Genomic DNA, 22,173 nt, shown 5'->3' with positions numbered 1-22,173 from the left:
TTTAACATGATGATCTGTCATCATGGAAACATCCATGGGCGTGGTGACAGGGGGAGGCGGGACAATGCAATGCACCAGGGCATTGGGTGGAGTTTTTGCTCTGGCTCCCGGCTGCGCTTCCTGGCTCTGCACAACCTCGGCCCAATCAGTTTTTCCTCTCTCAGGTCAGGACCTCCACGTTGGCCAATCCGAGGCAGCAGCTTGCAAGGACTCAAGGAGCTGGTGCGTTTGAAGTGCATGGTGGGGGCGGGGCAGCTGTTGGTGTTACTACACCTGCTCTCTGCCTCCTGTGCCACGCCGTGAGCTCATTCGTGGCCGCACGGGTCTGGTTCATGATTGCACGAGGCCCGGACCCCAAACATGCAGGGATGCTGCCATCGAGGAAGGAGCCGCGCACAGTAAGATGCGCACCAGGTGGGGTTGGAACGCGTCTCCCCAAATGTCAGCTGCTGCAAACTCAATGCCCCAAGACCAGTGCTACTGGCGATTGGAGGAGGGGACTTTGGGAGGTGATCAGGGTTAGATGAGGTCGTGGGGAGCCCCCGGTTGGTGCCCGTTAGTGCCATGGGATGCTCACTGATGTGTCTGGATGCAGCGAGAGGGCCCTCACCGGTGCCAGCACCCTGCTATGGGATTTCCCAGGCATCAGAACCGTGAGCCACGTGCACCGTGTTCTTTGTGAGTTACCTGTCTAGAGCATTTTGACCCAGTGACAGAACAGGGACGGCGACGGTAGGGATGCGGGGCACTGCCACCAGGCCACGGTGGGCCTAACGCATCTGGACCCTGTACCCGAGGGTCCTGGGAACAGCCCCTTCTTCCGTGGGGATGCTGCACAGGCAGGAAGTGGCCTGGTCACCAGCTCCCGTCACTTGCAGGGAGCCGGCTCCTCCTTGCCATGATCCCCATAGGGGCCCTGGGCGGGGCTAGGGGGCGAGACAGGATCGGGGCTGGTGTCCTCTGTGGGTGTCCTCGCCCCTGCACAAGAGGAAGGCCCCTCCCTTTTTGCTGTGAGCGGATTCAGAGCCACGAGGGACGGAGGAGGAGAGGAGAGAGGCCGGCTCACCCCCGTCTCGTAAATGGGGTTGTCGAACTCCGTCTCCACGGTGATCTGGCTGTAGGGGTGGGAGTACACCAGTGGCAGGCGCAGGCTGGAGTAGTAGCGGCATCTGCAGAGGAGACAAGAGGGAGGTGGCGTCACTTCTCTCCCACGAGGGCACACACGACAACGCTGAGGGCGGCCGCTGGCGCCACCTCCCGCGAGTGGCAGCGAGGGTGGGGCCCGGACCACAGGACTGGGACCCAGGCAACGGCCAACGAAAGCCTGGCTGCCTCCCCCTGTTTCGGAGGAGGTGGAGCTTCATTTGTTCTTGCCTGTAAGGTGATCCAGGCCCTCCCTCAATGCGACATCGGGCATTTATTGAGCACCTACTGTATGATGCGTCACCTTCAAGCAGCCTTCCCTGAGCACTTGCTGAACGGCGGCTCCTGGGCACTGGAGGTGCCCCTTCTTTCCTTACGCTTGTTAATCTTGGTGGGCTGTGGTTGATTTGAGCACTTACTCTCCCTCACCCAACCCCCCCAGAGTGTGAGCTCCTACAGGGCGGGGCGACTGCCTCAGGACCTTTGCACGTGCTGTTTCCCTGCCTGCCACCCTCCTCTCCCGTACACGTGCACAGTATACTCATGATCACTCTCAAGTTCCTGTTCGGATGACAGTCCTCAGTGTCCCCCTCCCCCCGCCATGTACCCCATTTAAAACACAATCGCCTCTCTGTTCTAGAGCTCCTGTCCCTTCCCAGTCTCCTGTCTCTTGAATTTGTCACCTCCTAACATATTACAATTTGCCTTCTATACTTTGCTTATCATCCGTCTTCCCCCACTTGAACCCGAGTCCCATGTGGCCGAGGGTTTCCTTCTGCTTTGTTCACCGTGACCAACCTCGGGCCCACCACAGCGCTTGAGACTGGGGATGAAGCAGCGAAGCTCCGGCCATAGCGTAGCATCTCCCCTCTTTATCCAAGGCAGCCTCTACACCTCCAGCGCCTGCGACAACGCCTGGCACTCATGAGACTGTCGGTCCCCATTTGTTGAGTGAATGAGTGAGTGAACAGAGGAATGGAGGTGTCAGAGCCCCTGGCCATGTCTGTGCCCCCATTGGACCCCAAGCCCTGTGAGCTCAGCCCCCTCCCCAGAGGCGGGGCGGGTGCCCGGATCCATGTTTACCCCTGCGATTGGGTTCCATCACGCCGTCTCTGCAGTCACATGAGTGCCAAAGAGAAGGGTAAAATTCCCAGGTGTCCTAAGTTAAATTCCAGGGACCTGGGACAGGGCTGGCAGGAGGCTCACCCACTGACAAATCACAGGACCAGTTTGCGTCGCTGAACAGACATTACAGCCTGGCCCCTGGCAGCACCGCCTCCATCCCATCCAGGAGCCGCAGCCGCTTGTCCCGGTGGATGGTCCTCTTGCCTCAGTTTCCCCAGCTCCGCACACTCCCACCTCTCTCATCTGTAGCCAACGCAGGCTGAGTGTGAACAATTGAAGCCTTCCTGTCTCAAATGCTTGTTAGACGGCCATGCTCTGAGCTCTGGTATTTTTTCAGTAGCTCCCTAGCCTTGCTACTGGTTGCTATGGGAACTTGGTCCGGGCCCCGTTTTTTGGGCTAGCGTCTGTCACAGCTCAATAAACCCTTTTATGCCAGATCTCTTGGTCCCAAGAATTTTCTGGTTGAACATCACTGTCCCCACACTCTAGGCAGAGACCTTGAGGCTCTGAGAGGTGACCCGCTGGTGGGGGAGTGAGGGAGGGAGCCGCAGCCCCATCTCCTCCCAGCTTCCTACCTTGTGATGTAAATGTAGGCTCCTCCCAGCAGTAAAGAGATGATGAGGACCGGGATGAAGATAGCCAGGGCCATGTCTCCGCCTTCCAGTGACGACTCCGCTGCCGCTTCTGCTACTGAACACACAAGCCGGTGAGGCCTTGATTCCGCATCGGCTAGGCACACAGCTTCCCAGCTCTCAGGCGGGCACCTGCCTTCCCAGCTTTGTGCCTGCTCCAAGAGCCAGCGTCACACAGCCTGGGGCAGTGGAGGATCGCGCCCAAGGGGAGAGGAGGCAGAGACCAGAATGGAAATGCGGTGGCCCTCTGCAAGGGGTCCCAGGTTTCCCCCTTAGGCGGGAGAGTCTCGGGGTATGACACTGTTTGCATCTTGACCATAACCATGCTCATTATGAGCAGCGGAAGTTTGGGGATTTATTCCCTCAATCCAAGGGAAAGCTCGGGGAGAACCCCAAATCCAGTAGCTGGGAAGGGGGACTCACTGGACCTATCACGAAGTAGAGAGAAGTAGGGATGCTCCCGAGACCCTGTCCATGAGCCACCAGGCTGCTGAGCTGGGGTTCCCAAATCTCACTGCTTCCCTGCCCCCAGGGACAGTGGGCAGCCTCTCCCAGATCAGCTCAGTCAGATTCCAGTCCAGGAATGGGCTCTGAGCAGCCGGGACGGCTCTCAGCCCTGCATAGCCCGAGGACACCCCAACTGTCGCTTCTTAGAGGCCCCATTCTCGGGCAGCTCTGTGAGTCTCACTGGAGGCTCTGGCTGAACCTCAGTGGCAGCCAGAAGTGTGGTTGGTAGGTGTTGCGGGGCCGCAGACGCTTCCCCCTAGGGGCTTGAAGGAGATGTGATGCCTCTTCCAAAAATTTGGCCTCGGTGGTGGTGGGGAGACTCTGACAGCTCCTGTCCAACAAAGCTCAGCTGTGCTCCCATCTATGGGGTCTGAAAAACCCACCCTGATGCCTGGGATAAAAGCCTGCACACACAGCATCGCGATGGCGCCCCCGAGCTCTGAGTGACCCCATCCCAGTGCAGGTGAGCATCTTTGTCCCGAGCTGACACAGTGTGTCCCACCCTTTACGTATGGGAAGCCACAGAAAGGGACACAGGACCATGAAGCACATACAGAAATCGAGATAAGATCCTGGGTAGCTTCCTGACACCCGCTCCATATTCGCCAACCTCGCTTAATAAAGGAAGTGGAAACAGGCAGTGGGAGAGACGAGGGGCTGAGTTGGGGGGCGGGCGAGGAAGACCTGGAGGGAGACCATGCCATCGGACACTCCCTAGGCCACAGCAGGTTGCAGGGACGCGGCGTAGCTGGATCCTGTGGCCCGGAACTGCGTGATGTGCAAGGGTGGCGGACGCCCAGCTTTTCTTAACTCCTTGTCCTCAATTACGGACCCGGCATCTAAATTCTGCTCAGAGTCTATGGGGGGACCATTTGCCGCCAATCCCGTCGCTGTTTTCTTGACAATACCATTTGTTTGGAAATTATCTTTGACAGTGAGAAGGCAGAGGGTTTTTTTTTTTTTTTTTTAAAAGCACCGGAATAAAGATACTCAAGGATGTGCCCTCTTTTTATGTGATCAGATGGACTTATTATTATTAATTATTCTTCTCTTTTCCATTCCAGCACTCACCTTCCAAAGCATGTTCAAAGCTGTCTTGATTGACTGTAGGAGAAAGCAGGGGTCACTGATTAGCGTCAAATGAATTCACTCCCCTCTGCCCCCCCGCAGGAAACAAAGCCAAAAGAGTTCACTGCAAAAGCCAGCCCATGCTGGGCTGTTTTGATTTTCCCTAGCCTGGGCTGCCTGCATAGACTCGCTTCTTGGCTTCCCCAGGGAAGATGAGGTGGATCAGAAAGTAACAAGAGCAGGAACAGTAACAGTCACCACCCCTCCCCCAGGCAACTGACACTGTCACGAGCTTCAGCCCTGCCACGTGTGGCTGGCGAGGCTCCAGGCTTATGCAAAACTCAGCCACAGTGGCGGCTGAACGCCACTGCTCGCCAGTGCACACGCCGCTCAGAGCGGTCACCATGTAGGACTTCCCTACTGGACAACGGTGCAGAAGCGGCCGGGGGGAGCCATGCTGCCAGTTTTGAATTTGGATCCTTTCCTGGGCCAGCCACACACGGAGGGGCCTGATGTTTCCCTGCGGTGCTGGAGGGTGGCAGCTCCCCGGCCGGCCGCCTTGTGGCCATGCGGGGAAGCCACGGACACGCTGCCCTCCGCTGTGTCCCCGTGGCGGGGGCTTGTGAGGTGGGCTGTGAACACAGGCTGCACCTGCCACTTGCAGTATTTTTGGTTCATGGTGAGTTTGGCAGGAAGGAGCCCCAGTGTCAGCCAAGAGCCATCTGTGCCTGTTTATGGAAACCTTTCCAATTTCGTTTTCTTCTACATATATCCGGCCAGCGTTTGTAAAGTCCATGGGAAACTAATTTTTCTATTTCTTGTAAAACTTGGAAGTCCAAGAGGAAGGGGGCTCCTTTTCCATCACTGTCATCATGGTGCTTAGAAATATATTAACAAGCACAGGGGTCTGTCACAGGTCACAAAACCCCGTCATGGACATGGGGTCGGTGTGGCGGTGAAGCCGCCCGTGGGGACGCCTGCTCTGCTCTGCCTGGCTCTGCTCCTGACTTCGGCTTCCTGCCAGTGCACACCCTGGGAGGAAGCTGGGATGGCTCAAGTCCTTGGGTCCCTGCCGCCCACGTGGGAGATCTGGACAGAGCTCCCAGCTCCCGGCTCCAGCCTGCGCTGTTGCTGGCACTGGGGGAGTGACCCAGTGGTAAGATCTCTCTCTCTCTCTCTCTCTCCCTCTCAGAAAAACCCCTGCTAATCTTCTCCCCCTAAGGAACTTACGCCCGCCACCAATCACGTCCATTAAAGCCCACCTGCCGGGAGCTTTTCAGGAAACCATGACTCAGGAAAACGTCCGTGTGCGTCACAGAGCAGGTTTCCGTGCTACCCAAAGCGAATTCGGACGCGAGGTGTGGACGGTACTGGGAGGGGCGTTTGGGAAGTGGTGGGGGTTAGGTGAGGCCCGAGGGTGGGCCCTGTAAGAGGAGGGGGAGAGCGGGTAGGGGGGATGCCCCGTGCCGGCTTTAGACACAGCAGAAGCTGGCCGACGCCTGGACGTCCCAGCCCCCAGAACCAATGACGGTTTACTGTTGATAAGTTACCCAATCTCAAGTAGTTTTTAAAGTGATTGGCTTTTGGATGTTTAAAAGATGTATGTATTTATTTGAAAGGTGGAGAGAGAGAGAGAGAGAGAGAGAGAGAGAGAGAGAGGTCTCCCATCCACTGGTTCACTCCCCAAATGGCTGCAACAGCCAGGGCTGGGTCAGGCTGAAGCCAGGAGCCTGGCAATCCATCCAGATCTCCCACATGGGTGCAGGGGCCCAAGCACTTGGGCCATCTTCCACTGCCTTCCCAGGCCACAGCAGAGAGCTGACTCAGAAGTGGAGCAGCTGGGACTTGAACAGGGGATGCTGGTGTGGCACACGCTGCCCTGGGAGTCTCTTTACAGCAACAAAAAATGCGCCAGTGCAGACAGAGCCTGCCACGGTTTGCATAGGCGCTGGCTGCACACCTCGAGCACCTGTCCTGGGGGCGTGGTTTGAAGAGGGCGTGGAGATGAGGGGCGGGGCCTGGTGGGAGGGGCGGTGGGGGCGGGGCCTTTGGGCGCTTCCAGCGCTCCCTGGACAGGAATCTCCCCCTCCCCCACCGCGAGCAGGTGAGGCGGGGGCCCCGAGTGTGGCCTGGCCTGTCACCCCACTTAGCATGTGAAAAACCCAGGGGGGCTGCCTGATCTGGGCCTGGAACCCCCAAGCCGATGCCCTGGCACCCGCCTGTGTATGTGAGCTGGGTTTTCTTGGGTGTCTCCTCTCTTCCCCTTCCCCGCAGGGATCTCAGCGAGCAGCCCCCATCCTCCCCCTCCCCCCGGGGACCCCGGGTCACCGGTCCCTCGCTCTACCTTTGCACACGGGCAGCGGCCCGTTCCAGTGTGACGGCTGACCCAGGATGCAGCGGATGGTCACCTCGCCCGTCAGCTCGAAGCCCTCGTAGCACATGAAGGTGAGCGACTCCCCGGGCAGGTACAGGCGCTTGTACAGGATCTGGTAGCCGTTTTCCGGTAACCCTGGGTTGTCACAGGCCAGAGACTCCTCGGCTGGAAGGCAAGGCGACTGCATGAGACCAGGCATGCCTCGGCGGTGAGGGGGGGGCTCCTCTCCAGAGCCTGGCCTCCCCACCACCTTCCCCACACCCCTGCCTGGTGTGGAGCCCTGCCCCTCCACCCCCACCTGGATACAGATTTTAGCACCAGGCTGTAGATCCTGGCTGCTACTGCTTATCAGCCGTGTGACCCCCAGCAAGCAGCGCACCCTCTCTGATCTCAGCCAGACGAGAACAAGGGTCCGTGCTCCACAGGGATTTTGGGAGCCGACTCGGATCATGGCAGCAACACGCGCGGGATGCTCTCGGCACGAGGGCTGCTGGTGGTGTTGAACTGTGAAAGCCTCCTCTTGTTCCTCATCTTACACCTGCCCTACCCGGTCCGTGAGGCCAGGTCTGGTCTTGTCTTTCTTTTTTTCCTTTTTAAAAAAATATTTATTTTATTTATTTGAAAGAGTTACAGAGAAAGTCAGAGACAGACAGAGAGGTCTTCCATCCGCTGGTTCACTCTTCAGATGGCTGCAGTGACCGGAGCTGAGCCAATCTGAAGCCAGGAGACGGAAGCTTCCTCCTGGTCTCCCACGTGGGCACAGGGGCCCAAGGACTTGGGCCATCTTCTACTGCTTTCCCAGGCCACAGCAGAGAGCTGGATCGGAAGAGGAGCAGCCGGGACTAGAACCGGCGCCCAATAGGATGCTGGTGCTTCAGGCCAGGGCTTTAACCCCCTGTGCTACAGCGCCGGCCCCCAGGTCTTGTCTTTCAATCCTCATTTTTTCCCCCTTCTCCACCACAAAGCCTCCTGTGATGCCTCCTACCACCACCGGAGTCACCAGGACCTTCGGTTCTCCCTCCACCCAAACTCGGCACGCACAGTAGGGAATCCAGTTGCTTAGCAAGGATTTCCCTCCCTGGAGATGAGCCTGCGAACTTCAACTCCAGGCTTGGGGTCTGTAACCCAGTGTGAGTGCAGTAAGTGGCCACACTGCCCTCTGGTGGCTGCTCAGCTCAACTGCAGACCAACGTTCCAGGTACCCCAAGGAGGGTTGCACCTGGGGGCTCACGCACCTTCCAGGCCCTCTCCTCTGGCCGTGTTCTTTTTTAGCGCCCGGGTTGACTGTGCGGCCAGCTTTGCACACAGACTGCAAATCCTAAACCATTTACAAAGATTTATAATTTAAACACTATTGAGGGGCAGGTGTTCGGCATCGCCGAGAGGAGGCCACTGGGTGGCGCTGTTGCCTCCCTTGGTGCTTTTCTCTCGGGTGCTGGAGTGTGAGGGAGGGTGAGGGACCCTCCCCTGGCTGTGCCTTTGGCCGATACCCCAGCCCCAGGGTCTGTCGTGGGAGAAACCAGAGGACCCCGTGCAGCCGTGCCCAGACCCCAGCCCCGCAGAGGCTCAGAGAGGACACACGCGTTGGCTGGTGCGTCTTATCATGCCCGGTGAGTACCAGAACTCTCCCCTCCCCGCTCCAGATCTGTCTCAGTGTGTGGGCATCCTCTGACCAGGAACCTGCACAGACCTCCCCAGAGCTGTTTCTGGCACTGTTGGGTTGCACGTGGGTGGGAGCCGGCAGTGCAGAGAACAGCGCTGACCCTGGTCCCCCGGGAGCCCCGAGAGGTGGCACATGGGACCTTTCCCTCGGGGCCTAGGGCCTGAGCAGAACCCTGCAGGTTGCACAATGCGGATGGGAAGCAGCGACTGAGCCATTACACAGCAGGTGCCTCCGTTGTCTCATAGGCGAGCGGCTTCTTCCGAGTGCTGGCCCTGCTCACTCACAGGGCTGGAGCTGTTCAGCAAAGCCCAGATAGTGGCGTTGTTTTGACCACAGTCTCTGCCACTCCCTATTGCCTTACACAGAGTCTCTGTGAGGATTGGTTCCAGGGCACCCTGAGGGTACCAAAATCCACAGCTGCTCGAGTCCCTGTCAGCTGGGGTTGTCTCTACACAGGACCTGTGCAGATCTCACAAACACGTTCAATCACCTGTAGCGTGTCTGCTGTCCCCGAAGCGAGGCAAATGCTCTGTACACAGCTGCATGTCTAGGGACTGACGACAGGGAAGAGGGAGAGGGAGAGGGAGAGGGAGAGGGAGAGGGAGAGGGAGAGGGAGAGGGAGAGGGAGAGGGAGAGGGAGAGGGAGAGGGAGAGGGAGAGGGAGAGGGAGAGGGAGAGGGAGAGGGATGCGTTTTTCAAGGGAATGTGTTTGTTTATTTGAAAGGCAGAGTGACACAGAGACACAGGAGGAGAGAGAAAGGCATTTTCCATCTGCGGGTTCACTCCCCAAATGGCTGCAGTGGCCAGGACTGGGCCAGGCTGAATCCAGGAGCCTGGAACTCCATCCGGGTCTCGCATGTGGGTGGCAGGGACCTGAGCACTTGGGCTGCCCCTGGCTGTCTCCCAGGTGCATAAGCAGGGAGCTGGATCAGAAGTGGAGCAGCCGGGTCTCGAACTGGTGCTCTGATATGGGATGCCGGTGCTGCAGGCTGTGACTTAACGTGCTGCACCACAGGCCCTCACTTTTTCTCATTCTCTTTGCCAAGCCAAGCCAAGCGAGCCCTCCACTGGGGCACTGTCGGAAGCTGTGCTGGCGCCTCCAGGGGCGCCCGGGGTTCTCTTCGGGCAGGCAGCGCCATGCACTGCACTTCAGTTTACAAACTCCGAGTCCAGAACGCGCTGCCTCGGCTTCACCTCCTGTGCCATGGGATTGCTTTGCACCTGCTGGGCCGGGAGCTGGGCGTGCAGGAGCACATCAGAGAAGTGCATTTTCTCCAAGGAGAGAGGAGAATGCTTAGACTGTGGCCATCTGTGCCCTAACAGCTGTGCGGGCACGAAGGAGAAACCTCCTTGTCGTCCCCCTGCAGTGGACGCTACTTGGTCTTCCAAGGTGAGTCTCAAATGCATCCCCTGCAGTGCTAACTGTTGACCAGCAGGTGGCAGTGGTAACTCAAAAGGCTTTCCCCAGGACCTCCTGGGATTGCCAGTGTCATGAACACAGAAAGTATTTATTGAGTACCTTGGGTGTGTACACTGATGAGCCAGGTAGACAAGGTCCCTGCCTATCATTTGTTCAGGTGCGTATTCCACGACTATCTCCTGTGTGCCCACGGGTGTCAGGCACGCTGGCGCCCCCTGGGGCTGGGGGGAGAGCAGGTGCAAGAGAGACAAATGATCAGAGCTGCGGCAGGTGCAGGAAGCGGGGTGGGGGGGAGCCTTTCCCTCTGTCCTCAGCACGGGCTGAGTCCCACAACCACCCACGCCCTCCAGCTCCCTGGCACCGCCCCCTCATGCATTTTAATTGAATTATCCCCCAGAGTGTTCTTCTTGGAAGCCCCCAGGCGATTCTAAGTTTCAGCCGGGTCTCAGAGCCGCTGCTTCAGTGTCTCGATATGGTTAATACGCTAATCCATCACTTAATGAATTCATTTCTAACATATTTAAACATCCATCCTGTGTGAGATGATCTGCATGTATTATTTCTAATCCTGCCCCAAAGCCTTAACGGAAGGCGCTGTCGTGGCAAAAATACCCAGCGTGTGCCGCGTGTGTCCTGTGCTCCAGACTCTGTTCTGGAATTCTGTAGCTGGAACTCGGCCGGTGATCGCGGCTTCGAGACGCTGATATTATCATCGTCTGCATTGTTTTTAAATAAAAAGATTTATTTATTCAGGGGCTGGCACTGTGGTGTAGTGGCTAAAGCTGCCGCCTGCAGTGCTGGCATCCCACATGGGTGCCGGTTCGAGTCCCGGCTGCTCCACCCCACACCGTCCCGGCGAGCGAGTGCTGTGCCTGATCCTCTGAAGACAGAAGTGGTAGCAGGGGCTGTGATATGTGGAACAGCAGGTGCAGGGGCAGGTCTGAGGCAGGAACCATGAGCCATCGAGGGAGTCAGAGCGGACTTCCTGGAGGAGGCGTTGCTGCAGGCTATGGTTATGTCCCTTCTAGACCTGCCTCTCCTCCCCTCATTGCCAGCAGACCCCGGGGGTCCCGACAACGTGGATCGCACCTATTCAGGCACTGCTGAGCTTCCAGGAGATAGCACCGCAGCCCCCAAACTGTGTGCCAAGGCCCCCCAGGGCGCCACCGTGAACACGCAGGCGTGCACTGGGAGCTTTTAAAGCTGTGAGGAAGCGCGGTGACGTCGGCAGGGCTCTCATGGACGGCAGCTCTGGGCCACCTGGGACAGGAGGTGGGGGAGCTGCAGTCCCCGCTGGGCCCCATGTTTGCGAGTTGTCCGGCCCAGGCGGTGCACACGTGCGTTCTTCGAGAAAGAAAGGAAAATGTTTTTCTTTCCATTTGCACGCACGGCCTTGTCATGATTTATTAAGTTGCTTGAGAAAGGCGACTGTGAGGCGCTTGGGTTTAGAAATCCGAAACTTCCTGAGACTCCAAGGGTGTGTGAGTCGGCAGGTGTGGAAATGTCTGTGCTTGCTGAGTGGAGAAGCGAGGGGCTCCCAACGACCCTGGCTGGTGGAGAACGGGCTTCCTTCTCACCAACGAGCCCCAGAGAGGGCAAGCTACTCGGCCACAGTCGCCCAGCAGAGCCGTGGCATCTGACCGCGAATCCCAGACTCATCCCCCTCCTATGCCTGGCTCATTTGTTCCTTTTTTTGTTGTTTTTAAGGATTTATTTATTTGTTTGAAAGGCAGAGAGAGAGAGAGGTCTTCCATCCGCTGGTTCACTCCCCAAATGACCACAATGGCCAGAGCTGCGCCAATCTGAAGCCAGGAGCCAGGAGCTTGGATCTCCCACACAGGTGCAGGGGCCCAAGGACTTGGGCCATCTTCTACTGCTTTCCCAGGCCATAGCAGAGGATCAGAAGTGGAGCAGCCAGGACTTGAACCAGTGCCCATATGGGATGCTGGCACTGCAGGCAGAGGCTTTACCCGCTATGCCACAGCGCTGGCCCCACTCATCTGTTCCTGATGTGGCCTGGGGAGCATAGACCAGCAGTGCAGAGACACAATTCCTAGTCCCAGCCAGACCCACCATGGCCTTGGGCCAGCGGCCGCACACAGAGGCGGGAACCAAGGAGGGTGTGATCAGTTTTAGCTCCTGCCTCACGGGCTTGTTGGCAGGAGACCTTTGTCAGCTGTGAGCTTTGCAGAGCGGCCACACTGCCGCAGGCTGCGGTGGGAAGACGTGGGTGGGTTTATCCAGGCTCGAGGTAGAATCCTGGGTTTTTCCTCTCTCTGCTATGTGACCTCAGGGAAGCCACTCACCTTCTCTGGGCCACAGTTGCCATTTTAAAAGGGTTTATTTATTTATTTGAAAGGCAGAGAGAAAGAGAAAGAGAGAAAGAGATAGAGAGAGAGAGAGAGAGAGAGAGGGAGGGAGGGAGGGAGGGAGCGCTTCCATCCACTGGCACACTTCCCAAATGGCTGCAACACCCCGGATGGGCCAGGCTGAAGCTGGGAACCAGGAACTCCTTCCTGGTCTCCCATAGGCAGCAGGGGCTCACGCACTTGGGCCATCGCCTGCTAAGCCTTCCCAAGAGCGTGAACAGGGAGCTGGAGAGGAAGCAGAGCAGCCGGGTCTCGAACCTGTGCTTGGACATAGGATGCTGTTGGAAGCAGTGGCTTAACCTACCGTGCCACAACACCAGCCCCCATAGTTCCTTTTTGAGTGGACATAAACACCAACTCACACAATTTAGTGAGGGCTAAGTGTGTGGGCGCTGGGATAGAGCTCGTCACGGCAAAGGCGCTCAGCAAATCAAGCTGCCGTCTGCCCGACAACCTCACCCTTAGCCAGAGCGTCAAGCCAGAGGGTGTCTAGCCTAGCGGTTAGGATGCCTGCACCCCACCCTGGAATACCTGGGTTTGAGTCCCCACCCCAGCACGTGAGTCCAGCCTCCTGCTAATATGCACCCCAATAGGCAGCAGTGATGGCGCAAGGAGTTGGGTCCCTGCCATCCATGGGGGAGACCTGGGTTGAATTCCTGGCTCCTGGCTTCAGCCCAGTCCAGCCCTGGCAGTTGTGGGCATTTGGGGGAATGAACCAGAGGATGGAAGCTCCCTCTGTCTCTTGTCTTCTCGATTGAAAACCGAAGAAGGAAATATTCTCAGATTGCACACTACCTCCTCCCGCTCAGATGCCGTCCTGGCAGGATGCTGTCATCCCCTGGCATGCCCTGGCAGCTGTCCCTGTGCCCCGCCTGGCCTGCCTGGGCTGCTGCCACATGCTGGCTCTTTGTGGGGCTTCCGGGAGGTCCACGCGTCTCCTGGCACTCGGCTCTGCCCGTGAACTCATTAGCGCAGGTGTCAGGGAAGCCGTGTCAGCTCGGCCCAGCAGGTGCAGGGTGGGGCTTCCAGGGAAAGGTGGGCCCCTGCGGGGGGGTGCATGCTGCTCGCTTCCCTCCTGAGTGTGGGGGCTGGGGTGGGTGGGTGGGGGACTTTAGGGACACCGCTTCGTTAGCACAGCACCTTGGCAGCCCCGTCTCCTGGTATTTTTAAATAAAATTTATTTTAAGCGTTTCATCTCTGGAGCCTGAGTCACTAAATGCGTTTCTGATCGCATTCACAGTGGCCAGAAGGAGTGGTAGCTGTACTTCCTAATGGTAGGCTTGGACCAAGGGACACGGGTTATCCCACAGTTCTGGGGGCCGGGCAGGGCTGTGGTCCCCACACAGCCTGCAGGGAAGCCCTCTCCCGGCCTCCTCCAGCCTCCTGCCCAGCCGAGGCTCTGTGGTCTGCCGCTGTCACCTCCTGTCACTGTCCCTGGATCTGGGTCTCCAGCCGCATCCCGATCTCTCTCTCGTTATAAGGACATGCTGTGGCTTGAATACAAGTTGGTCCCGAAACCGGTGCAGAAGTTTAACCATCCCCTCCCCCACCCAAGTCTTCTGTTAATGGTCTTGAAAGCCAATCTCATTCAATTAGGGTGTTTGGAGGGAGGGCCCCTGGGGACTGAATAAGATGAGCTCCGGTCAGTAGGGAGCAGCCCCCAGGTGGGAGTCCTGGTGCACTTAGAAGGGGCAGAGACACCACAGGCGGGGAGAGACACAGACGGACGTGGGTGCTCCTGTCTCCTGCCCTGCCCTGGGCCCTGGGCCACCTCGGCCCCCTGCTGCGACAAGACCACTACTGGAGGTCAACCCAGTGGAGCCTGCCTGACCTTGGGCTGTGACCTCCAGGACTGGGGTCCAAAATAAGCTTCTTCGTCATTTGCATCGGATGCAGGTAAATGAGCAGCAAACTTACTGGGACCTTAAAGTCCCAAAGTTACATTCGTAGCTCTCCGGCAGAATCAAGACTCCGTGCAGCTTCTGGAATTCAAAGCCATTCCCCATAGGGAGCTGTGCAATGCACCATTTAACACATCCGTGCAGCAGGCAGCTTGCACGCCCCAAGACTGTGCGAAGCTCTGTTCCTTCCGGGTAACCCCTGCTTCCGCAAGGCACTTGCTATGAACCTGGCCACAGAGAACCTGGGGAAGCTTTGAAAGTGGCCTGGGTTTGCACCTGGTTTCCTCTGTTAGCCAGCTGCTCCGCTGCTAGCCAGCTGCTCCACTGTTGACCAGCTCTGGGACGCAGGGCATTGCTTTCGTCCCTCTGAGTATTGGCAGCTTTATCTCCATAGAAACCTTAACTCAACGCTCCCAGGGCTACTGAGGAACAAGAGAGGGGCACTTGGCAGGGGACTTGGGGCAGTGCCCTGGAAACTTCCCATCGGTGTGCTAGAACAAGTCCCTGTAGGTGATGGACACGATCCAAGCCCCGCCCTCTCGGACCCGCGCCTTCGTGCCACATTCCCCGCAGCACTCACAGACACAGTGGGGCAGGCGGGACGTCCAGATGGGGGTGCCCGTCTCGCGGCTGTAGCAGGTGAGCAGGGAGCTGCCTTCCAGCACAAAGCCGGGGTTGCAGGTGTACTGGATGGTGGTGCCCACCAGCAGCACGGGATCCGAAATCAGGCGGGTGGAGTGCTCCACCTCTCCGGGGTCGCTGCAATACATGACTGCAGGGAGGCAATCAGAGCAAGACACGGAGTCAGACCACGACACGGAGTCAGACCACGACACGGAGTCAGACCATAACACAGAGTCAGACCACGACACGGAGTCAGACCACGACACAGAGTCAGATCATGACATGGAATCAGACAAGACACGGAGTCAGACCACAACACAGAGTCAGACCACGACACGGAGTCAGACCACGACACAGAGTCAGACCACAACGTGGAGTTAGAATGACATGGAGTTAGACCACAACACGATGTGGAATAAGACCACGACACAGAGTCAGACCACGACACGGAGTCAGACCACAATGTGGAATTAGAATGACATGGAGTTAGACCACAACACGATGTGGAATTAGACCACGACACAGAGTCAGACCATGACATGGAGTCAGATCATGACATGGAATCAGACATGACACGGAGTCAGACCACGACACAGGGTCAGACCACAGTGTGGAGTCAGACACGACATGGAGTCAGATATGACACAGGATCAGACCATGATGCAGGATCAGACCACGACACGGAGTCAGACCATAACACAGAGTCAGATCGTGACATGGAATCAGACAAGACACGGAGTCAGACCACCACACAGGGTCAGACCACAGTGTGCAGTCAGACACGACATGGAGTCAGATATGACACAGGATCAGACCACGACACAGGGTCAGACCACAACACGGGGTCAGACATGACACGGAGTCAGACCACGACACAGGGTCAGACCACAGTGTGGAGTCAGACACGACATGGAGTCAGATATGACACGGGGTCAGACCACAGTGTGGAGTCAGACTCGACACAGGGTCAGACATGACACGGGATCAGACCATGACACGGGGTCAGACCACAGTGTGGAGTCAGACTCGACATGGAGTCAGGTATGACACAGGATCAGACCATGACGCAGAATCAGACCATGACACGGGGTCAGACGTGACACGGGGTCAGACATGACACAGGGTCAGACCACAGTGTGGAGTCAGACTTGACACAGGGTCAGACATGACACGGGATCAGACCATGACACGGGGTCAGACATGACACGGGGTCAGACCACAGTGTGGAGTCAGACATGACACGGGATCAGACATGACGCGGGGTCAGACATGACACGGGGTCAGACATGACGTGGGGTCAGACATGACATGGGGTCAGACATGACACGGAGTCAGACCACCACACAGGGTCAGACCACAGTGTGGAGTCAGACACGACATGGAGTCAGATATGACACAGGATCAGACCATGACGCAGAATCAGACCATGACACGGGGTCAGACATGACACGGGGTCAGACATGACGTGGGGTCAGACATGACATGGGGTCAGACATGACACAGGGTCAGACCACAGTGTGGAGTCAGACTCGACATGGAGTCAGGTATGACACAGGATCAGACCATGACGCAGAATCAGACCATGACACGGGGTCAGACGTGACACGGGGTCAGACATGACACGGGATCAGACCATGACACGGGGTCAGACATGACATGGGGTCAGACGTGACACGGGGTCAGACATGACACAGGGTCAGACCACAGTGTGGAGTCAGACTCGACACAGGGTCAGACATGACACGGGATCAGACCATGACACGGGGTCAGACATGACACGGGGTCAGACCACAGTGTGGAGTCAGACTCGACACAGGGTCAGACATGACACGGGATCAGACCATGATGCGGGGTCAGACCACGACACGGGGTCAGACTACAGTGTGGAGTCAGACTCGACACAGGGTCAGACATGACACAGGATCAGACATGACGCGGGGTCAGACATGACGCGGGGTCAGACCACAGCATGTCAGAACGCATGATGCTCAGAGGTTGAGGATCCAGGCTTCTTGTGGAAAGAGAATGCATCCTGAGCTCACCAAAGGCGGCAGGCGAGACCTGAACTTAATTCCTCTTGTAGGAATTTGCCCAAACAATTTGCCCTGGGCCACAAAGGCCTACCTTTAAGGTTGTACATTGCACTGTTATTTTGCAATAATCTTTTAAAAAATGAAAATCTTGGGGCTGCCACTGTGGCACAGCGGGTTAAAGCCCTGGCCTGCAGCGCCAGAATCCTATATGGGCACCGGTTCTAGTCCTGGCTGCTCCACTTCTGATCCAGCTCTCTGCTGTGGCCTGGGAAAGCAGTGGAAGATGGCCCAAGTGCTTGGGCCCCTGCACCCACGTGGGAGACCTGGAAGAAGTGCCCGGCTCCTGGCTTTGGATTGGCCAGCTCTGGCCATTGTGGCCAACTGGGGAGTGAACCAGCAGATGGAAGACTTCTCTCTCTCTCTGCCTCTCCTCTCTCTGTGCAACTCTGACTTTCAAATAAATAAATAAATCTTAAAAAAAAAGAAAAGAAAATCTTTCAGCAGGGAAAGAGTTAAATATGGGACAGCCCATCCAGGGAGAAGCCAGCACAGGGGGTAAGGGGATGGTGTGGGGGGAGAGGGGGCGGGCTCTGCTGCTCCCTGTGCAGTGCTGACTGTAGTAAAACAAGCAGGCACGACTTTTTTTAATTAAAACCTCAATACAGATAAGAGGAAAACAAGCCAATTAAGAAAGAATGACATGGATGAATGTGTGATATGAAAAAATATCCGGATTTCTGAGTGGAGGAAAAGCAGTCGCAAGGCTGTATAAACGGATCCCTTCCTGGTAGAATCCCGCTGTCTGAAGCCAATTCTCTCGCTGCTCCCTGTCCATGCACAGACACGCTCCCGTGTGCCAGCTTACCTCACAGAGCTCTCGCAAAATGGAACTATGTACTTTAGTGGAAAAAGTTTGAAATCCTGGGGCCAGTGTGGTGGCGCGGGGAGTTAAGCCGCCGCCTGCAGCGCCGGCTTCCCATATGGACGCCGGTTCGAGTCCCGGCTGCTCCACTTCCAATCCAGCTCCCAGCTATGGCCTGGGAAAGCAGTGGAAGATGGACCAAGTGCTTGGACTCCTGCCATCCATGTGGGAGACTCAGAAGGAGCTCCTGGCTCCTGGCTTCAGCTTGGCCCAACCCCAGCCATGGTGGCCATTTTGGGAGTGAACCAACGGATGGAAGATCTCTCTGTCTCTCCTTTCTCTCTCACTCTGCCTTTCAAATAAATAATACATATTTCAGACACATTCTGAAATCCACACATAGTGTTTGAACGATGTGCATTTCCGTGAACTTTCTGAGTAGTCCGTATGTGTCCAGGTGTCACACGTACACACACACACACGTGTGCACACTCACGCCGCTGGAACAAGCTGGAGTGAACATTTCACAGGAGCATCACTTCCGGCCAGTAGAGTCCTTTCTGACTTCGCTATTTTTCCTCTCCCTGGCAATGAGAAGTGAGTGTTTGCTCAGTGCGGGTGGAGACGCGACTCTGCACGTCGTCTGATGTCAGAGAGCAGTTGGACCTATGTAAGGCATCCACTACGGCCAGGGAGCCCCACGGCCCATGGGGCTTTGCTGACGTCACCTGGATGCAGACGGTGAGGGACCCAGCGAGTGAGCATCGAACACCCAAAGGCAGCAAGGGCCCAGAACAAATTTGTTTGTTCTAACTTGGACCTTTCTTGGGACAAAAATTGAAGCAGGCGGGACTTTCCACGGGCAGCTTGTTGATGTCCCTTCCTGGTCCTTACGATTTTTTTAAAAAAAGATTTGTTTGTTTGAAAGGCAGGGTTACACAGAGAGAGAAGGAAAGGCAGAGAGAGAGAGAGGGGTCTTCCATCCGCAGGTATACTCCCCAATTGGCCACAACGGCCAGAGCTGAGCTGATCTGAAGCCAGGAGCCAGGAGCTTCTTCCAGGTCTCCCATGCGGGTGCAGGGGCCCAAGGACCTGGGCCATCTTCTACTGCTGTCCCAGGCCATAGTGGAGAGCTGGAACGGAAGAGGAGCAGCTGGGCCTCAAATAGGCACTGCAGGCAGCAGCTTTACCTGCTACACCATCGTGCCGGCCCCATCTTTTTTTTTTTTTTTTGACAGGCAGAGTGGACAGAGAGAGAGAGAGACAGAGAGAAAGGTCTTCCTTTGCTGTTGGTTCACCCTCCAATGGCCACTGTGGCCGGCGCGCTGCGGCCGGCACACTGCGCTGATATGAAGCTAGGAGCCAGGTACTTCTCCTGGTCTCCCATGTGGGCGCAGGGCCCAAGGACTTGGGCCATCCTCCACTGCACTCCTGGGCCACAGCAGAGAGCTGGCCTGGAAGAGGAGCAACCAGGACAGAATCCGGCGCCCCAACCGGGACTAGAACCCGGTGTGCCGGCGCCACTAGGCGGAGGATTAGCCTACTGGGCGGTGGCGCTTGCCGATGTTTTAAATAATGATGATGACGTGGGTCACTTTGGTGAGCTGGGGGTTTTGTTTTCCATCCTGATCCACACGCATACATGAGGGAACTCCAAGAAGTTCGTGGGAAACAGAATTAAAAAATAAGTTATGTTAGTGCCTAAAAATATGTTATGTCTATGCATCCAAAGAATATTCAAAAAATACAGAAGCAGTGCATTTTGTGAAAAAAAATTCTTGGAAAATGGGATTAAAAGATGTGTTTTATGTTGATGCAAGAAATCTTGAAATCCATGCACAATTTTTTCACATCTCCACAAACATTTTGAAGATCCCTCTGTGCATGGCTTCTTATTTTTTTTGCACCAACATAAATTTATCTTTTTTTTAAAAAAATATTTATTTGAAAGAATGAGAGAGAGAGAGAGAGAGAGAGAGAGAGAGAGAGGAGAGAGGAGTTAGTTTCTATTTGCAGGTTCATTCCTCAAATGGCCAAGCCCAGATCAGGTTGAAGCCAAACGCTGGTAACTCCATCCAGATCTTCCCCATGGGCAGCAGTGGCCCAAGCGCTTGGGCCACCTTCTACTTCCTTCCCAGGAGCATTGGCAGGGAGCTGGATGGGAAGTGGAGCAGCCGGGACCTGAACCGGCACTCGTAGGGGAAGCTGGCTTTGCAGGCAGCAGCTTAACCCACTGTGCCCCAAGGCAGGAGCCAAACTTATCTTTCAAGTCCATTTCCCATGAACTTTGCCATCCCCTGCCCCTTGTACAGCTGCAGGGTCCCGTGCACGGCTTGTGTAGCCAGTGCTGTGGCTCTGCGGCGGGTTCTTCTGAGTCCCCTACAGTTGGAATTGGTTTTCTTGGATGTCAAAAGGTTTGTGATAGGAACTGCCGGTGACTTTCACGCCCTGGGCCCGACAGCGTCTTTATCTGTGTGCGTTTCCTGTTTCTTATTGTGCTATTGATGATTCAAGTCTTAGCGAACAGCCCTGCCCGTCTGCCCCAGAGCCTCAGCCAGAGCACGAGGACTACCTTGTGATTTAGGACGCAGACTGGGGAAGGCTGGGAGATGGGGCTACTTCCAAATTATCTCCCGTCCCTGCTGGGGTGACACCAGCGTGGCCACCAGCAGCACTGTCGCTGTGTGGCTGGTCTGCACGCCTGGGTTGGGGCGGGGCGGCACAGAGAGCAGGCAGACGCAATGCCGCGTCTGGGGTGCTTACGGCCCATGAGGTCAGCTTACGGACGGGAAGGGTTTATAACTGGGCCCCCAAGAACCAGCCTGAGCTTGTTTAGCTTGGCTGTTCTGGGATCGCAAAGGCGTGAACCTGAATGCTGTTTGCACCCCAGCCACGGGTAAGGGAGCTTCAAAAAGGGAAGTGCACGGAATGATTTTCTGAAACTATTTTTAGATTCATTTGAAAGGCGGAGAGACAGAGATAGCCCATTTGCTGGTTCATTCCGCCAAATAAAGGGGGTGGGATCAGGTGGGATCAGGCCGAACCCAAGGGCCAGGGTCTCATTTTTTTTTTTTTTTTTTTCCTGACAGGCAGAGTGTACAGTGAGAGAGAGAGACAGAGAGAAAGGTCTTCTTTTGCCGTTGGTTCACCCTCCAATGGCCGCCGCGGCCACGCTGACCCGAAGCCAGGAGCCAGGTGCTTCTCCTGGTCTCCCATGGGGTGCAGGGCCCAAGCACTTGGGCCATCCTCCACTGCACTCCTGGGCCACAGCAGAGAGCTGGCATGGAAGAGGGGCAACCAGGACAGAATCCGGCGCCCCGACCGGGACTAGAACCCGGGGTGCCGGTGCCACAGGCAGAAGATTAACCTAGTGAGCCGCGGCACCGGCCCAGGGTCTCATTTCAAGTCGCTCATGTGGGTGGCAAGGATGCAACTCCTTGGGTCATCGCCTGCCGTCTCCCAGGAATGCTGGGCCTGGGAGCAGAGCCTGGACTGCAATCCTGGCCCCCTGCTATGGGATGGGAATGTCCCAGGAGGAGTCTTTATTGCTATGCTGAATGCCTGCCTGTGTTTATAATGTGATTTTCCATGACTTTTCAGAAGCCGCCTGCTATGCCCAAGCGGCGAAGTGCACACCACTCCTGGCTGTCTCACACCTGGCTCCCGAGACCCCACCAAGGCGGGCGGCATGCCCTCGGTGAGCGTTGGTGGGGGAGGAGGGAGGCGGATTCTACAGTGCAGGTCTTGCCTGCCTCTAAGTGGAGCACACCCCTGGGAGGGAGCCACCACTCGGTTCCCAGGGGGGAAAACAAGACCCTTCTTACTCTTCTCGCAGAACGGGGGGTCGCTGCTCCAGCTGAGGTCCCACTGGCAGGCGAGGGTGTCGCTGCCCACGATGTCGTAGCCGGGGTCGCACTGGTAGGTGATCCTGGCTCCCCGCACCAGCTCCGTGTGGGACGTGGTCTTCCAGCCGTTCTGGATCTCGGGCAGGTCCGAGCACGAGTCATTTCTGGACACCTCTTTAAGACAAAAGCGTCACACTTAGAGGAGAAGGTGGCCTCTGGCTTGGGTTGCTCCTTGGGAACGTGGGAAGGGCTCGGGGAAGGAAGACCCCCTCCGGGAATACGTAACAATCCCTCCACAATCCCTTACATGGCAAGAACGCTTCTGTCATGGGATTCTGCTACTACCCTTTCTCATGGGCCATGAGGACTAAACGCTCTGGTGAATAAAACCAATGTAGGGCTTAGAAGCAGACAGAACCCCAACTCTGCCACCTGCTGGGCCGGGAGCCAGCCGCGTCCTCTCTCCAAGACTCAGACATCACTGTTCTGGAAGGACCTGTCTCACCGCAGCAGGTGGCTTCCAACATCTCCCCCAGTGACTCAACGACTCCCCCTCCTGGAGCTCACACTCACTGCTGGTCCCCACCCACCCTGAAGACGCTGGTG

General features: G+C 56.7%; 1 protein-coding gene across 1 annotated transcript in view; it reads right to left on the bottom strand.

Annotated features, from left to right (window-relative positions):
* The window catches only part of SEZ6L (seizure related 6 homolog like), a 188,740-nt gene that overhangs the window by 3,609 nt on the left and 162,958 nt on the right, over window positions 1-22,173 (bottom strand). The window contains exons 11-16 of the mRNA XM_062182317.1: window positions 21,547-21,741; window positions 14,784-14,975; window positions 6,820-7,014; window positions 4,479-4,511; window positions 2,844-2,958; window positions 1,067-1,169 (exon numbers count right to left, since the gene is read on the bottom strand). Of these exons, the coding sequence (XP_062038301.1) occupies window positions 1,067-1,169; window positions 2,844-2,958; window positions 4,479-4,511; window positions 6,820-7,014; window positions 14,784-14,975; window positions 21,547-21,741 (833 nt within the window). The remainder of the gene's footprint in view (window positions 1-1,066; window positions 1,170-2,843; window positions 2,959-4,478; window positions 4,512-6,819; window positions 7,015-14,783; window positions 14,976-21,546; window positions 21,742-22,173) is intronic.

The sequence above is a fragment of the Lepus europaeus genome, chromosome 23 (genome assembly GCF_033115175.1).
Source record: "Lepus europaeus isolate LE1 chromosome 23, mLepTim1.pri, whole genome shotgun sequence".
Taxonomy (NCBI): Eukaryota; Metazoa; Chordata; class Mammalia; order Lagomorpha; family Leporidae; genus Lepus; species Lepus europaeus.
Note: the sequence above shows the minus strand (reverse complement) of the source record. Positions and strands in the feature narration are given on the sequence as shown.